The sequence below is a fragment of the Zosterops lateralis genome (genome assembly GCF_965231275.1).
Source record: "Zosterops lateralis genome assembly, chromosome: 4".
In the NCBI taxonomy this organism is placed as follows: Eukaryota; Metazoa; Chordata; class Aves; order Passeriformes; family Zosteropidae; genus Zosterops; species Zosterops lateralis.
Window position 1 is genome coordinate 60,576,014 of NC_139765.1, and position 19,161 is coordinate 60,595,174.

Consider the following 19,161-nt stretch of genomic DNA (forward strand, 5'->3'; position numbering starts at 1 on the left):
GAATATGACTTGTGCAGTATTCAGTGTAGCAGAAATTGAAACACAACAATAATGTGATTGAGGTAATAAACTGCTTCTTTCTTTCATTAAAAGGAAAGAGCCCCCATTAATAGCTTTTATTATATTAGCATGTATGCCTTTGAGTGACAATATTAAACCAATGATTTGTCCCAGGAATAGGTACTGTGCAACAAAACAAGTCGATAACAGATACAAATAGTAAATGTATCTTCTATTGCTTTTAATTTCTTTCTTTTGTGTCTTCAGTACTACTAGATGAGCAGGTTACTTTAAACTTGCCCTGTGAATTTTTTGAAGGTCTTTGGAACTGAAATCTCTTTATATTTCACAGGGAAAATACTTAGTTTCTTCTGCTCATTCTTTAGTTGATAAAATCTTCTTAAGTTTCTTAAGGCCTTTTTTGCTTCATGTAGGAACAAAAAACTTATTTTTACTTTCATTTAATGGCGGCAAATTTCATGAGCTTGTCTTACTAGTGGAGTTTGCCCCTTTATAGAGTGGTCACTTTAACTGTAAATCTTTATTTTGTGGCTTTAAATTGTGGTTGATCCTGCACCTTTAAGAAACTGTTAGTAGCACTCCTGGAGGAAGGAGGGAGGTGGAAGGAACAGAATACCTCTGAATGCAGTGTGTATATATTCTTTAATATGTTCATACTGAAGATTTGATGGACACTTTGGTGGCATACACAGACTTGTGTTGACCTGAGCCCTTCATGAGCATGTTGTTTAAGGGTTGTGTCTGTTAGAAGTGAGAACACTCTCTGAGCTGTGCAGCAGGCTCTTGTCATGGACTCGGCTGAAGCAAAACTGTGCTTTTACCTCCTGCAATAGACTGCTGTGCCAGCACAGAGTGCTGCATTGCCTGACTTGTTTGTAGGCAACACGTTGAACCAGTCGGAACATATTCCTATCCTGGGAAATGTTTGTGGTGTGCATGAAAGTGTACTATATAAATCCGAGTGTAAGAGCTGCTGATGTATGTATGCTTTTTCAGACAGTGCAAATATTTGACTGATTGCACTTGCAAAGATAATTATTCCCTTGAGACCAGAATTCTTAGAATGAGAGCTGTTTTCTGGAGTTGTGTGATAGTGGAACTATAGGCTGCCCTTCAATGTGTAGGAATATTTTTACTGTTTTGTCTAAGTGGCCTTGGGGTAGATATTTTGTATGTTTGGACCACGGCTAGGAAGTTTCTCATTCATCTTTCCACCTCCTGTTTTTCATTAATATTTTTCTCATGTATTTTTCCTTGGCATTAAGTCCTCTTACTGAAAAAAACCCCACAGCTGAACACTTTAAGCAGTAGCTTGATCTGTACGCCAACAAGAAAGAGAACTAAATCCATTTAATTTGGAACTATGTGAAGGAAAAAGATGTTATTGAAAGTCTATCTAAAAGTAACTTTCTTCAGAGAGTTGAGTTACATGAGAGGCAATACTCCTGAAAAGAGGTGCTGTTGTAGGTGTAGGAGGCAATACAGAAAAAGTCCAGAGAATTGTCATAAGAATTATTTGTGTCCTTTTAGACAGAACATTTAGACAATACCTTTCCATTTAATATCCAACTATTGTTTAGGAATGAGCAGACACTTTTTGTTTTGGGTGAGAAGAGAGTTAAATTAAAAGATGTTCTTTGCCTTGGCTCTTGTAGGGGCAGTGAAGATCAATGAAATACTTAGCATTTTATAAAATTACATAATTGAGATTATAGATTTTATTTTTCTCAATGTTTATTTGCTCATTTAGTCATAGTTTTCCTTACTATAAAAATCGGTAATTTTCTAAGAGATATTTTTATGATAATGCTATTTTATTTTTAATAGTAGTAATAATAATAATATTAAAGAGGTAGCCTAGAAAGAGATGAAAAGTTCATTTTTATAAGACTTTCTTTAGTCCTTAATAACTTATGTCCTTAATCTAAAAACCAGAATTTCTGTCAAGATTGTCACACACTGCTTCTAAAACACACTGCAAGTTATCTTATTTGTTGCTTGTTCTATTGTCATAGTGAGGTCCCAGCCAAAATGAAGGGCCCCATTGTGGTCCCAGTGTATGGACAAATAGTAAGAGAATACTGAAAGGCTGCAATCTAAACAGGCAGGGCAGACAAAGAACATATTATCTTGATTTTAGAGATGGGATACTGAGGCACAGAAAAATCTAATCAGGGTCATGCAAGAATGTTGTTTGGGAGCCAGGAATTAAGCCAACTCTCTCCTTCAGTCCAGTTGTACTGCCTTAAACCAGAGTCACTCTTCTGCAGAAGATAATACAGCTTTGCAGGCAAGTGTGTGAGTGCCAGTTGTGTCTTGCTGAGAGTTTATGAAGGAAACACCAGTTGGAGGATTAAAGTCTGTTTCATGGCAGTCTGCACAGAAGAAATAGGAATGAAGGGGTTTTTTTGGCCATGGGATTTTCTCTGTAGGACTGTTTTACTGCATTGACAGTAAAACTTTTTCTTAGTGTGCATTGACAAGAAAATGAATGAGGAAAACCTCCTATCCTTGTAGCATTTCATTACTAGCACTCTAAATGTTGGGATTAGTAAAAGTATTGCAAGCTAATTGTATTTAAAACATTTGTCTTTTTGCTGCAAATTCAGCAATCCCTAATATGACTATTAATAGTCCCTAATATGACATATTCAACATTCCTTAATTTAAAAAAAAAAAAAAAAAAAGTCAATAAATGTCAGAGAAGTTATTTTCCTTTCAAACCTCATTTTTCAGATCACTAATATTTGTACGCTTAATATAAGATCATTGAAGCTGTGAGGGAAATGGGGAAAAATAAGGAAAACCCGCTTTACTACTCACTCTGACTCACTCTAAAGATGATGTGTAGTACAGAGGTACTGTTGTGAAGTTTACAGATGGGTTATTAAGTTATTTTGGGTCTTTGTCAACAAGCATTTGGTATCTCCAGATCTTCATCTTACTACTTCTGCGGGAGCAGTATGTTCATGATATTTCCATACCTGTTTAGTTTATTTGGCTATGCATCAGAAAGCTTAATCATCTTCGTGCAGAAAAACCAAAAGCTGAAATGCTATGTATTTCTGTAAGTTATTGTAGTTAAGTTGCAGATGACATCTCTTCCTGTGTCAAGGTGTGTTTTCACAGCATAGAAGTTGTCAGAGTCCACCTGCTGCAGAAAGTATGGGTGTGGTGCAACCCTCTAACTGTTTCTAAAGGTCAAATGTCTGATTCTGGAGAGCTATACATCAATCTGAGCTGAAATTTAGTGCCATCATCCATGAAGGGTACTACATGTGCTGACAAGTCTCATTTGCAGTGAGACTTCTCTTGATACATATTTGAGAAAGAAAGAATTGGTCTGTTGCTATATGGTGGTTTGTGGAGACTGCCTTGTCAAGGTGCATGATGTTTGCTTTGAATTACGAGAGAAATTAAGATGATTTCCAGCTGTTCCTCCCCTTATGTCTGCCTGTGGGATGTTAAGAAATCAGAATTCCAGTGTAGACATTGATGTTTTTCCTGCACATTCCCTGTTCCTTGTATGCATAACTGTGTGTAGCCATGCTCACTCTCTGAGGTTTTTAGTGATATATGTGAGATCTAAGAGAAATCTACTTTATCTGCAGGGTTAGAGAGTCTCTGATCAGCTCTTTACCATGCTTGCCATACTCAGGAGTCTAGGGACAGTTATGCTATATGTTCAACAGGTGGAATGTCACCTCTTCTTCTGGACATGGAGTACATAGCCTGGATCCTTATAAATAGTGTGTCTTTTTTTCCTTGCCCTCAGTAATTTAATTTTTGCTGTCATTTGATAATACTATTGCTGTCCTGAAGATTTCCAGACATAAGCAAGATGAAATTTGTAGCTGGAGGTGATATCTTTAATTAGACTAAATGTATCTGGTTGGGAAAATAGAGATATTTGGTGGTACACGTCTCCTTAAATCCCAAGAGCCAGATCTAAATGTTAGCCTGTTGTTTGAAGATATTGTTTACATTTACATTACTCTTCTAGCTTGCTTTTGAACACATTAAAAGCCTATTTCTTCCTTGTATTTTGCTCACCTAGATTTTTGAGGCATATTTGGTAACTGATTTGTGGAAAAGTTGTTTTTGTGTCAGGATTTTTGCTTGGGTTTGGGGTTGTTTTTATTTGTTTGTCTTTGGATCTTAATATGTTTAACTGATATCTGTTTTACAATGTAGCAGGATTTCTTCTGGGTATTGACTTTGTAGAGTTTTATAATGCCAACTTCATAAGCAATCGCTGTAGTTCCTGAAATATGTTGCTGTATGTAAAGTAGAAGGCAATTCAAAATCCAGGTACCTGAGGAAGAAACTCCTTTAGATAATTTTCCTGAAGTACAAACTAATAATTAAAGGAAAATGTAAGAACGGTTAACAATTTTGTAGATGTTATTGGAGTGAAGAACAAGAACAGTGAAAACTAGATGGTGTGTAATTGACTGATGTCCATTTCAATTACAAACATTGATTTTGTTTTCTTTCACTCTGCTAAACTGTATTTTGTCTGGCTTTGCAGCCTTGTTCCACTCACTACATTCTTCCATGCAGACTTGCAAGGGGAGAGTCAGTGCAGAGTATTGCCAAGTTGGTGAATGGGCTGGTTTTGCTCTAGCTGATCTTTTCCAGTGCCATCCCCTGCCACTCCAGCCCTGAGCTGCAGTGTCCAAATGCAAATATTCACTAATATTTATTAATATATTTTAGAAACTTTTGTTGTTGTGTTTGCCCTTAGTTTAAACTCTGATAGTAAAAAAAGTAAAATGAAAATGTTAACCAAATTTCTCATAGTCAACCAAACAGACCTTCGTGGCTTATAACCTCCTGTCTTAAGGTACATTGGTTTCTGAGTACCTGCACCCTTTATGTCTGAAGTGGGGAGGTTCTTTAACTGAAGGGCAGGCAGGAAAGTCACTGTGCTCATAAACTGATAATATAAAAGTTACCCTGTCTGGTTACTTTCCACAAAATAACTGCAAAGTTAAATGGCAAAATGGGAATCTGTTTTTAAATATTAGTTCAGTAATAGCAAGTGTTAGAAACATAAGGAATTATGTCAATGGAGGTGATACGCTTGCAGTGGTTGGACTCCAGCTAGAGGCAGGTACCCACCAAAGCCACTCTATCACTGCCCTTCTCAGCCAAATGGGGGAAGAAAATATAACCAAAGGCTCAGGGGTTGACATAAGGGCAGAGAGGTCACCACTGACCAATTACTGTCACAGTCAGAACAGATTTGACTTAGGGAAATGAGCTGAATTTGTTACCAGTCAAAATCAAAGCAGGAGAGTGAGAAGTAAAACAAATCCTAAAAACACCTTCCCCTTCTCCTTATTTCGCAGGCTTAACTTTATTCCCAGTTCTCTACCCCTTCTCCACCCAGCAGCACAGGGAGACAAGGAATGGGGGTTATGGTTCATGACATGTTGCTTCTGTCACTGCTTCTTCCTCTAGGAGAGGAGTCCTTCCCCTGCTCCAGTGTAGGTTCCTCCCTTTGGAGACAATCCTCCACAGCCTCCTCCAACCTGAGTCCTTCGTGCAGGCAACAGTTCTTCATTAACTGCTCCAGTGTGTGTCCCTTTCCACAGAGTGCAGTCCTTCAAGAACAGGATGCTTTAGCAGGGTCACAAGCCCAGCCAGCAAACCTGCTCTAGCATAGGCTCCTCTTTCCATGGGGCCACAGATCCTGCCAGGATCCTGCTGCAGCACAGCTTTCCATGGAGTCACAGCCTCCTTTTGGGCCACCAGCTCCACTGTGGGGTCCTCCATGGGCTGCAAGTGGATCTCTGCTCCCCCATGGACCTCCATGGTGAAACAGGCTGGTCTTCAACATGGACTGCAGAGGAATCTCAGCTCCAGCGCGTGGAGCACCTCTTCTTCCTCCTTCACTGACCCTGATATCTGCAGGGCTATTTCTCTCACATATTCTCTACATCTCTGTTCTCTGTCCACAATTACTTATGCACAGTAACTTCTTTTTTTCTTCTTAAATATGTTATTACAGAGGCATTGATGTGCTGATGGGCTCAGCCTTGACCAGTGGCAGGTCTGACTTGGAGCTGGCTGGCACTAGCTCTGTCAGACATGGGGGAACTTTTGGCAGCTTCTCAGAGCAGTCACCTTTCTAGCTCCCCCCACTACCAAAACCTGGCCACACAAGCACAATACCATGTTTCTGCATCTTTTTATATGTTACAAATTAATAAATATGTTTACTGCTATTTTTAACTGAGGGGCAAGTATTTTTTCAAAGCTTCTTTTGGAGGTAAGTGTCTTCCTTTAATATTGCACAGACAGCTGTGTGACAGATTTCAGTATAATCTAGAGAGGCACCACTGCTCCACTGCAGTGTGTACTGATCTTGGTCCTGTTGGCCCTCCTGCTGTCCAGTTCTGGGCTCTGCATTTCATTCCCCTCACACTGATGGTACCATTCATGAGGTGCTGCAGTGGGGCAGCTTATGGAATGAAACTGTCAGAAAACCTTTTCCTGTTTTGTTCTATCCTTCTTCATATTTGCTTTGCTCATGATTCAGAGTTGGCTTGAATTTTATTTCTTCTGTAATCAGTTAATTGATGGTACAAGCACATGGGAGGGGCAGGAATATAAAGCTCGGAGTCCAAAAGGATCATACCAGTGCCAAACTTTGATTGGTTTAAATTCTGAGTTGTACAGAGAGTGAAATAAAGGTTCCATAAGAAGATGAGCTATCTTCTTCCTACCGCAGGAGCTAAGGGGCCCTGTGCCTCCATATAAGGAAGTTCTAAAAAGTAGGTTTTTCAAGGAGGAGAAACTTATTTTAGTTACTGTCTTATCCTCTAGATATCTTAAGACATAAAAACCTGAGATTTCTTGGTGGCACAGGTATGCAGCATACTTTTTGGCATGTGAGTTTTGTGTTTTCCAGTATTCATGTGATACGTTAATCTGGTAGCCCAGGCTGTTCTGGTCCTTTATTGCCAAAGTACCTTAGACTGGGATGGCAAATAGCCTACATAAATTACATAAAAGCCTTCAGAATTATGGAAGAACAACATCGTCACATCTTCCCGTGCTTATTTCATTCTTCTCTTTATTGATATGCAGTGTCTTGTGCAAAAAATTAATGTCAGTGTTGTGTAGTTTACTTTATAATCCCTTCCAAACAAAGGTTGTTACAAAAGATACGCAGATATGGTTAATCCGCAATGTATGTTTAGATCATGGTTTCCAATTATGAACATTTGTTTTTTCTTTTATTATGGATCTTTGGGAATGGAAGGCACTGTTTCCATCTTCAGTACCATTTCATAATGCCTAGATAAGGCAGTGGAGTACAAAGTCTTTCTGCGTCATTGGGGGTGGTATTTATTGTTTACACTATAATTAATGAACTATTCCCAGCATTCTTTTGGATTGCCACTGTCCTCATGATTGCTCTAACCTGGGAGGCAGCATACCATTCAACCATGCTGGACTGGTTTAAAGGTGTCATGACCTTGACTCTTTACCACACTGACACTTAGGTCTATTTGCTGCTTTTTCCCTGCTTCTTTTTTTTTTTTTTTTTTTTTTTTTTTTTTTTTTTTTTTTTTTTTTTTTTTTTTTTTCTCTCTCTCTTCATCAAGGTCATGTTTCATTTATTATTGTTGTTCCTGATAAGGCCAGTATTTCTGTTTTCTTCTCTTTGATTTTCTTTCTTACTTGACTTTTTAGCATGCAGGATCTTAAGTTCCTTGTATTAGTGCCTGAAAGGCATCAGTCAGGACTTACAACAGTTGTGTTTTTTCCTGTGTTGGTTCTGTCATGAATATTTTAATTTCAGTTTTTCCTCAACTTTATGATTACTTTAACCATGACCTGCATTTTTCCATCAGAAAATAAATTATCTTGAGTATTATTTTTTGGTTCTGACCCTGAAGTCAGCCACAATTTCAGCAGGATCTTGGAGTAAATGACATCCAGCGATCCTTTTCAGCTTAAATCATTCTGTGATTAATTTGCAACTGTGACTGACATTTTCAGGGGTAAAATGCAATTTATACTGGTGAACTAATTACTGAAGTGACTTACTGGTTTTTTTGTAAGAAAGGAAAACTGCACTCGGGGGAGAATAAGCTCATGTTAAATGGAGAGTGTGACATTTATTTCTATGATAAGACCAACCTGTCTATGTAAGTGTGTTTAACTGCTGTCTGAATAATGCTCTGAAGATTGTCTTTTTATTGTTTCAGTTTCAAGTTTCCATTCACCATTCAAATTGCTTAGTTTTTAAAGTAATCTACTGCACTGAAAGATTTTGTATGTTACTCCAGTTCTTGAATGATGTACAGATTTGTTGCTTCTGTGGAACAAGAGGGAAATACTGGGCACAATTCTAGACATACAGTTTAAAAATGTATAGCTCCAGGAGCTGGAAGAATCACGTGTATTTAGTTTTGTCCACTGCCTTTTTTACCATTGCTTTGTTTCAGCTTTTCTTTTTTAATTTTAAACCAGTGTGCAGTGTGTCTTGAATAGTCTCTCTTCCCCTCCTCACTCCCCTTCTCTCAGCACATAAACATCACTATATTTTTCAAAGCGGGTTTTGTGGGTATATTTAGTGGAGCAAAAGATATATAAGTGAACATTTAAAGTGTGTATAATTTATAACAAAAGATCATCATTAAAGCTTGATTTCCCACGCAATACTGTGAGGTCTTACTGTTTGGCAACCTTAATTCTGCAGTGGAAGAATGTTTTAGATTATTTCTAGCTTGTATTTTATTATACAGTGGGATGTAAATGATTATGAATTATATAATAATAGAGAAGGAACTTCATATAAGTCATCTGCCTTTGATTGTTACTAAAAATATTCCTTTCTGTGTGTTGTTGAAGATAAAAAGTCGTATCTAACACCTGCATTTTTGTGTGTGTGTGCCACAATTTGCAGACGTAACATTCTCTATTTTTTTCTATGGTATTTGTGCTCTTAATGCAGCTTTCACCAAATTGATGTCTTATGTCACATGGCTACAGCTCTCTTTTTGTTTGCAAATGTTAGCAGTATGAAACCTACGGACAAAAGTTGTATTCAGTTTTCAAGTGCCATAGGAAAGTATACACAAAGTAATATTCTTAGTTTTAATCTATGAAAGTAATTTCGAACAGTCAGCATTCACTGTCTCATATTTCCACCTATGTAGAGTATTTTTCCCCTGATATGGGCTGCTTTTGCATCCTGTTAATTCAGTAGCTCATTTGCAATCAGGCTTTTGTCATTGTACAGTATCCACGGGCATGGCTGTGTCAGTTGTGTTTCATTCTGAGAGGATGACAATTCAGTACTGCAAGGTGTGAGGTGTGTGTGGATGGATGGCCCTTTTGGAAAGTGTGTGGGTACTGAAAAGTAAGTTATCACTTCTTTTTGCCATTGAGAGTCTGCTTTGGATCTGCTGGTAGTATCTTCCAGTAAAATGAGGTTACTGCGATGGGGGCTATGGAGTGCTTTAACCTTGAAGAAGGGCTGGGCAGCCCTTTCTGTCTCACACTTGTGGCTCTGTATTGACACAGAAGGGAAGAAGCAGGTCACCATGCCACTGTGTGGTGTGTCATGCACACTGTGGTCACTTTGTTTCACTTCTACGGGGTAGGCAGTTTTTGGTAGAAAATAAATACTCTTTGTAGTTGCTTTTCTGTCCCTCCTTATTCTCTTTGTACCTTGATAATTATTTCAGTACCATTTAATAATCACTCACCTTGTTCAATAATTATCAGCTGTCTTTTTCAGTGGTCTTGCCTCTTTCCATGAAAAAGTCTTTCCTGAGCTGACTTTAGAGACATGTTTTCTTCCCTAAAATTAATCTTCTCTGAAAAGCTTATCACCATTGCTTCTGACTAAGCAGGCAGGGAGATGTGACTATTGCCTTTAGAAGACAGGTTTTTGTTTGGAGAGGCCATTGTTGATTTTTGTTGCACACAGAAGATCTGAATGGTCAAATGGCTGCAATCTGATCTAAGAATGATACCAGTGTCTAAAATAATCTTTCAGTCTTGGTAATTAGGAGTAGGAAATGGTAGTATTGAACTGTTAGTATTAAAACAGAAAAATCTGTATGAAAAGATATATAGCTGTTTATCTTTTTTACTTGGTTTTAAATTTCAAATATTCCTTTCTTTTTTTCACTGTAAATTCTCTGATCTGGATTGCATTTGTAGTATTATTACATCTAATAAAGTGTATCCCCAGTTGGACTTTAGTTGTAATGAGACAATATTAATATGTTGTGCAATTTCAATTGAAAAGTAATTTATATAATTACAGATCATGAATTTAATAATGAAAACAGATTTGTGCCAATCTGGTTAACATGAATAAACTAAGAGAGGTAGTTGAACCTGCTTGGACTTAAAGAATTTTCTTTCTTAAAAACTCCTGCATAGTGAAAGTTTTAAGGAATCTTAAAAGCCTGAAAGATGGTGTTTAAGTTTTTTATCTCTTCTGATTCTGGTTTTTATGTGCTGTGATTCTTATTTTCAACCTGCAGTCCTTCAGATTCTTGGATTATTTTAAGTGGACTTTTGGGAGGGGGCTGATAACTTCATACAGAAGACTCACATTTACAGTGGACACTTGCGCCTCCATTGGGCTATTTCTGGGCACCTGTAAAATGAAAAAACTTCCAAAATGCTGCTTCAGGATGTCACTTACTCTGCATCTGTGCATCCTTTTGATGCTGTGTATCTCACAGCAGCATTTTGGTGTGTTCTCTTACATGTCTGTGCAGTTTCTTTGTATATCAACCCATATGGAGTATGAAAAAAAAACCACCCTCAAATGGGGCTATTTATCTGTTAGGTGCAGTGGTGTTTGGCAGGGTAGTGGAGCAAGCTCACAGGTCTTTTCCTTCACTGCTCTGTCTCCTTGGCCGTGCCTGAGGAAAAGGTAAATGGTTTTGTGATCCTGTGAACTAACCTGATTCCTTTTTCCACCTATGCCTTTGAATGGTTTTTGGCAGTATTAATACCTTATTTTTTTTTAAGTTACTCCCTGCAGCCAGAAATCATAAAAACTCAGATTCAGACCCAGCCAAACTTTAGACACCTCAGAGCTGGACATGTTTTAAAGCTTAGGATACAGACCTGTGAAGGTTAAATGAACTTAAGGAATTTAAACTGGAAAATAGTTGTAACTTTTCCATTTGCAAAGGGCAAAGTCTCTGTGTTTTCATAAGAAGATTGTCACCATACCTTTCAAACAACAGAAAAAAATGTTTTGAGATGTTTTAACCATTTTAAAAGTATTTCATTACTGTAAATTAATGCATCTTTTTGAGCTGAGACTTTGACTTTTCAAATCATACCCAGTTGAAATACTCCTTTCTGTGGAACTTACAATGCTGTTACTGGAAATTTGTAGGTTCTGATAAAAACTATTGGCTTCACCAGTACTAATACTAATTATACCAAAGGAGTTTATACCTCACCACTGGCATTCTTTTAAGTTTAGGCTGAGTGTGTTGATTGCATTGCAATGCTGTACTGCATTTGAAGGCTTGGGTAATGCAAGACCAGCACTGCAAAGGTGTCATGTCTGGTTAAACTTTCGACTGGATTTCATAGCCTGGTACAAGCAGTGACAGAAGGAAAGGGGTTTGGTTTTCAGTGGATAAAGGAACAATGTACATCATATCATACTATGAAATATCTGCAGGTTGGTGGGACTGGTTTGTGCCCAAGAATTCTTGACTGAGCCTCTTTGGATCTACTTGTGGTACTGCCTGTATTACCAGGAGAGTGATGCCCTGTTCCTTTGGGCTTTTTGGGAACTGAAGACATTTTACACTTCATCGTGCCAAGCACTGCCATCATAAGCAGCGATATTACCTAGAGTGCCAAAGGCCAGGGCAGAAGTCCTTATGAACATAATTCTAGAGCCAAAATAATTGCTTTAGGTAAGAACTAGTGAACTAAGGTACATGCTTGAGTCAGTTTTTGAAAGAAATCACTATATTTTAGAAATACATGACTTACTGGGGAAGTAGGATTTAGTTGTTGATGTTTATCAAGCACAGCTGTTGTACATGTTTGTTCTCTGTGGTAGATTTTCCTCCTGTTTAAAAGGCACCAAATTAATATTTCAGTTTATATTTGTAAATTCTGTAATAGATTTCAGGTGCCTCTGAATATTACTGAAATTTACAACAACAAAATTATAACAATAAAAAAATAAAATAAAAATTTTTAATGTTATAATTTGAGAGGCAGCGTGATTTGTGGGGCCACTACTTGGCATGGGGCTACTAATGCAGCAACACATTCATTAGCACACTGGGTATGGTGACACAGTCCCACTGAAGTGCATAAAAGTGACTGGAGTTTCTGTCCTCCAAGCTGAGCTGTGGTGGATGAGTGTGTGTGTGTGTTCTTAAGTTATAGCAATGAAGAGTAGAGCAGGTTACCTCACTTGTAATGTTGGAGTTTTGAGGCCTTCAGTTAGTAATTTAAGCCCATTTTACACTGTTTGTAATGGCTTAAGAATGCATGTATTGCATTATGTGTTTCAGCTGAGAGGGACAAGTGCCTGTCATCGTCTGACTGTCTTTGGATTTCATTAAATTCCTCATACCATTACCAAGAAATCCCTCATTAACCAACTTTGTCTCTTCCCACAGTATTTCTTGGGGACAAACCTCAGGGTGGCGGAACTAGGGAAGGGCATTTGCACAGAATCAGTAATTTCATATGGCATGGCATTCCTGGCTGTATTTTAAACTGTAGGATCCTTGACCTTGGGTACTCTAACTAGCTTTTTAGCAGGAGCCTTTCTCAAGCAACTTATAGTCAAGCTTAGAATATTGTAACATAGAGCATAACCTATGCAACAAGTTTTCTATAAGGATCTTTAGGCAGAGATTAAAAAAAAAATCCTTTATTGTTTCCACATTTGACCAGTACAGAAATGCTTATTCCACTTCTTGGCACTGAGTGTTAAGAAAAGGTGTTGCAGTCTGTGTTCTGACTCAGACTGAGGGATGAGACTGCAGCATTCATACAGGACCTTGAAACGCAAAAGAGGGAAAAAAATCTCTTGAACATATTAGGAAGCTCTGATGGAGCAATGTATATATTTACTTTGTGTAAATTAATATAACAGTAATGGCCCTACAGTATTTTCAATTTTTTTTTCTTAATACATATTTAAAGCATAACTTCTAATTCTTGTATATATTTTTAACTTTCCCACAGATATGCACTTATTTGGCCATTATCCAGCTCATGATGATTTCTATCTTGTAGTGTGCAATATCTGCAATCAGGTAGTCAAGCCACAGGTTTTCCAGTCACACTGCGGTAAGTGAATGTTTTCTTTCCTGAATTACAGTGCCAAACTGGCGTATGGCTCTCTTAAGAATCATTGCATACAGTTGTAACGGAGGCATTGCAAGTAGACTTTTCTGGTTATCTCGTGTTCTTTCCACGGAAAATACCAGCAATGCCTTCAAATAAACATATTTCCTGTAGAGGAAGTTAAATTGGTTGTTCTGGAAGCTGAGCTTTTCAAGTTGAAGTTGTTACACTAAATTAACCTGTTACAACAAATGAATTCTGTTAGAGACTAGCTAGGCTAAAACTATTATGACCTAACATTGGATTGTCTTTTTTCAAAGCTGCAAAATGAGGTCTGTGATACTGATCTACATTAACCTAGAAGTTGGATGTTTATGGAGTGTTTTCTGATGGGATTCATGTGTAACTATATATAGGGTATATTTTTATATTTATCATAAGGTTTAATTTTTTACAAAATTGGCATTTTGAAACACATTGCTTAAATTAACATTTTTCAAGAGAGTCTTGAGAAACATATGCCTATATTAATTTCTCAGTTAGATGGCAACAAGATGATGATTTTTATCTTGACTATTTGAAAGCAGAATTAATCCAGTTAGAAATCTTTGGTATTGATTAACAAACTACTTTCAATTATTTCTGAAAAACTTCATCCCAAGGTCTGGTTTATTTACTACTTATCTAGTGGTTTATTTGTTATTTGTCCAGTGATTTGTTTCTGTGGTGATTGTTTTGTTGTTTTATTATTTTTTTTAAGACGTGCAAACAGTGAATGCAATAGCTAACTTTTTATGAGGTTTAATAAAATCTAGTTTAATCAAAATAATATGAAGGTGCTTGCATAATAATGAAAGGCAGCTACTACTGAGGATGGAATAAATTAAATACATTAAGAAAAAGAATAGCCCAGCAAGATTTTACTTGTCTAAATACAAGTAAACTTCACAAATCCTATAATACTTTTAGTTTTTTTGATAATAAAGCAACCCAGTAATGGAAAAATGTAAGTGGGATGGACAGAAAAATACTTTATTTACTTATAAAGACATTTTATCAAAATACTGGGTTGTGTTTGTATGGATAGACTGCTGACAACAAACCAGTCCCAACTGGTTTCATGTTGGGAGGCAGTTCTAAGACTTGCCACCAGCTTTGACCTAGATTGAAATAATTGTGAAAAATGGTTATAGTGAAAGACAGCTTTCTATCCAGTGAATGAAAAAAGATCTAGAAGTATTTTCTAGAGTGAAAAGAGCTTATTAATTTAATGTTGGGGGCAGGTGTTGATTTTAGTGCGTTAACAAGCCATGCTGCTATTTTTTTTCAAAATTTGTTTCTTGCCCTTAGTCTTATATGCCTCCTTTCTATCCAGCTTCAGGTATCTTATGATTTTTCCAGTAAGTAACAGAAAAGCTTCTCTGCTTGTGGTTGTAGGTACAATGGGTACATTAACGTCGAACTCGTGCATTGATAAAATGGTATTTTAGGACAGAAGAACCTGTGGGATTTACTTTGCTGTAGCCTTCCATAGCTGTGCTCTTTGCTGGGCATTAACCTGGTTTGGCAAGCAGTGTGAAAGTTGGTTCTGTTTTCAGGTAGTAGGCACACAGGATGATGTTAATTCTAGATGAGAGTAAATTTCTCTGTGGTAGAAAGGATTTTCGAGCTCTTTGTAAGTCATGCATTACCATCAGTGTTAGTGTAATGCACGTAAACTACAAAGATCCCATGAGTTACTATCTTTCTCTTTTCTCCATTACTCCATTAGTTTTACTATTCCCTTTACTTCATCTTCATTATAGCAATCCTTATACACTGGGTGATTGAATGTTAAGTTCTGAATTTCTTGATTTAAGAGCCTAAGGTCAAAAAAGACTTGAGGAAAAAACTAGACTGTGTTAAAAAACACCCAGAGAATAGTGAAAATAGTTCACCTAAGGTCTGGAAGATTGTACTTAATCTAGTCAGACTTGTTTCAGGAAAGGTGTATTGGAATATTGCTGAAAGGCCTGTGAAAGGGCTTTAAATATATAAATAAATAATTTTGTTTTAGAGAAGAAACAGTAAAGGCAATGTACTAAAACCATATAAAAAGTTTTGGATGGTAGAAGGTTTCTTCACAGTCTCTAGAATTGTTGTAAAATAACTAATAGTTTATTTTCAAAAATTAATCTGTTGAAAGTACTCCATATTATATATGTGAAATGCATCTACCAATTTATTATTGTTTTCATTAGAAATGAGTAAGATTTAAAGAGCTACACAGAGTATTAATTGATCTGTAGCTGCATTGTCTGGCTAGAAAATGATAGAAATATCCCATTAGAAAACACATCAACCATGAACTGCTTGTGGTTGAATAACTTTTTGCTGGATGTGTTATGGTTCCAGTAGTCCATTGAGAAAGGTCTGGACAAGGCCTCATTTGAGATACTGATTCTAGCTGCACAGAGCTCTTCTGTGAAGCAGGAATATTTAATTTTCTGTTCTATTTAGAGTTTTATCACCTTCAGACACATTCATTTCGGTGGATCAGAATTTCTTTAGTTAAAGGATGCAGCAGAATGCTTGTAAATTCAGTGATGCCAGGCATGTCTGTCAGTAGACTTTGAGGAGTTTTAGACTATCATATTTACCACAAAATGCATTATTATACAGGTATTGAATTGCACCTTCAAAGTTGGAACATGAAGAATGGAATGAGAAAACATTAGAAGGCACTACTGTTTTTTTGGCTCTTGTAGGTTGTATCATGGGGAGTCTTTATTGCTACTGACAAGGGCTTGTAGAGATCTATCCCAGAATCTCCCACAAAGTGTGGTTTGTTGCTAATATCCCTGGTAAGATCCAATCCATATCCTCTCAGTAAGAAATTAGATCCATGCCAGGCACATGCTTTATGTTTCTAGGTTCCCTGCATTGCAGCTTGAAGGTCTTGGCTTTGGAGCAGCACTGGAATGTTTTAGTTTAGCAAAGGTTTTTGTAATACTTCTCTTGAGCCCCTGCTGGCATCCGCCTTTCTGCAGAGTGTAAGAAGACTGTTTCATTTGCCTCAGATTTCAGACATGTGGCAGCCATCCTTGTTGATGGGAAGTTGTGAAGATTATAGGGGCAGATGTTGTTTAACTTCTAAGGGTTTGATTCCTGGAATATCAAGCAGAAAAAAGAAAAATCTGGTTGTGGTTCAAGCTATTTTTAATGGCAGGCAGTGCATCATAGAACCTTAGGCAATAGAAATCAGGAAGGTAAAATAAGAGGTCTGGCTAAGTAGAGGATTGACTTGCTGGGCTTGAGAGTCTATGTATTGAACACAACATAAAGCTTGCTGTTGCAAGGTAACAGATCTATTCTAGTCAGAGAAATACTGAGCTGTTTTTAAGATCATTTTCACACCCTTGCATCTGCAGGATAAACATATCCATTTGTAAGGATTAAACCACTCATTTATTTATGATGTAAGCCCACCTGGAGGAGACTTGCTGTTATAGGCTGCTGGATAAACCACGTAAATCAAATAATGTCTTGAGGTTGTTTGGTATTGTGCACTTGGAAAATAGTATATCATAATGTCATCAATAGTTGGGTTGAAATAGTGGTGTTTGCTTCTGTAGCCATTTCTTTTGAGTAACTTCTTGTAGTGGTAGAGTATCTTGGATTTTTCTTTTTTTTTTTAAATGTGTGAACATGTAGTTGTATTTATTCCTCCACAAAGTAGCTTGAACTAAGAAGTCTGGATATGCTGCTTGTAGCATTCCTAAGTGTACTTGACATGTGAAGAATTGTGGTTTTGATTATCACAAAATTTTAACTTGTTCTCAAATGCCAGCCTCAATGAATGTTCCACTTCTTGGAACCTCAAAATATTGTGCCATAGTAAAATACTGAAGTATGATCATATTCTTGCTGTTTGTTTAGGGGGTTTTGTCCATCTCTTTTCTAGGAGACCTTTAGGCTGGCAGTCTATGCTTAATCCTATCCCTTTGACTTTTGTTAACTCCAAATCTGTGTTCTTGTTAAATACTGGTGAAGATGGCATCCTGTACCTTTTCCCAGGACACATTTCCAGTTTTCTTTGGCACCAGAAAGATTAAAGCCTCATGTTCTTTTACTGCATTTTCTAGACTAAAGAGCATCAGATACAGGTCTGGTTATTTTTTTTAATGTTTTGCACATTAACGATCTTGTTACTTTGGTCTTTCCCAGTTAAAAGGAAAACCTCTCATAAGAGGTAGCTCTGGCACAGTGAGCATCAAGCAGTGTACATTTAGAGAGCTTGTCAAGACATCTTGACTTCTACTTCTATTGTGAGGAAACCAATTGATGATGGGAAAGTGTTTTTTAAAAAAAGAAAAAGTTCAGAGGGAAGAGGTGAATTAGCCAAGCTAAATAATGCAGCTTGGTTAAACAATAGCAGCAGTATAACTACCAAAGAAAACGTCCACACATGCTCTGGAACGGTTTCCAAAGCTATGGATGGTGTCTTAATGAATTGTCTAGTTAAGATCCCCATTTGGTGAAGTTGTAGCATACAGAAGAAACCAATTTTGTTTCATCAGGGAGAAATGACCACAAAGACCTCTTTTTTTTGATAATTTCTTTATTGGAGGTTCATTGATATCTATCCTGCCTGCCTATGAGGTTTTTTTAACAGGCTTCAAATTAAGAAGTAGAAATTCTTACTCTTTAGAATAAGAAATAAAACTTAACACTTTGTTTACATTACTTCTGAGTTTTAAATACTTGGGTTGGTATCTTCATGTCCTCATGAAAGTTGCAAAAGGATATTTCCTTTTTATCCTTCTGTTTGGCTGTGTGTCATTTAAAAGAAAAACAAACTAAAAAGTAATGGAGCACTGAAGAATATAAATAAATTATTTTGTCTTCCATATCGTAATTAATTTCCTGAGAGAGTTTATATATTTCCAATTACTCAAACTAGCTATTTTACATTGTGCTAGTAGTGTGTTACAATTTAATGAGCCATGATTAAAGACAAGAAGGCTGAACTTAAAGTGAATAATAATAATTGGCTTTTTTAACACTAGCTTGAGCATTCCTAGTTGGCACCTTTCTTGCATAGGGCTTTTGATCCAGGTGTCAGTGTCACATTTGACAGATTATTCTGGTTTTATATTTTCAATTATTCGGTACCTTGTTTTTTATTAAATACAGCTGTTTGGGGGTTTGTAGTCGTTAATATTTTATCCCCTGCATTTGACCTTTTATCAAGGGCACTTTTGTGCCCTTAAAGAGCAATGGCATTTTGAGTGATTCTCCTGTTACTGTGGTTTTCTTTATTCATAGCCTTGTCAAAACTTGTTCTATGATACCATTATTGATTAAATAACTTTCTACTTGTTATATGTTTAGGTTTCACTGCATAAAGGAATTAAAATAATTAAAAATTGGTCTTGTCCCTATGGCTTATTTTTCAAAATGGAAATAGTAGCAGCTAGACTGACAAGATTCAAGTTTTTCTTTTGATAGGGGTAGGGACAGAAGGAAGATGAATGTTTTATGTATCTTATATGAATATTTTTGTTTATGGGACTGCCTAGAATACACTAATTGTGTCCGGCACTCTAATTTCCATTACTCTAAATCAGAAACCCCTTGTTCCCAAAAAACATTTTGGTAGTTTTGCAGTCTTTCTATCAGAGATCTTGTTCTCAAGACAAAAGTACAGCCAATAGCATAAACCTCTGTCCTCTGTCAGCGATGAAAATCTCAGCTGTAGTTCCTGCAGTGGTGCTTGTGGGTCTGTCATGTCCATGTCCTTGTAAGATTTCCAAGCCCAGCATAATGGCAGACACT

General features: G+C 37.0%; 1 protein-coding gene across 3 annotated transcripts in view; it reads left to right on the plus strand.

Moving 5' to 3' along the window:
- ATXN7L1 (ataxin 7 like 1) overlaps positions 1–19,161 on the plus strand; it is a 111,753-nt gene that overhangs the window by 24,219 nt on the left and 68,373 nt on the right. For 2 of the 3 annotated variants that reach the window (XM_083860395.1, XM_083860394.1), the window contains exon 2: positions 13,243–13,347. The exons of the other annotated variant lie outside the window; for it this stretch is intronic. In XM_083860395.1, coding sequence (XP_083716521.1) covers positions 13,243–13,347 — 105 coding nt within the window. The remainder of the gene's footprint in view (positions 1–13,242; positions 13,348–19,161) is intronic. 3 annotated transcript variants of the gene reach the window in all.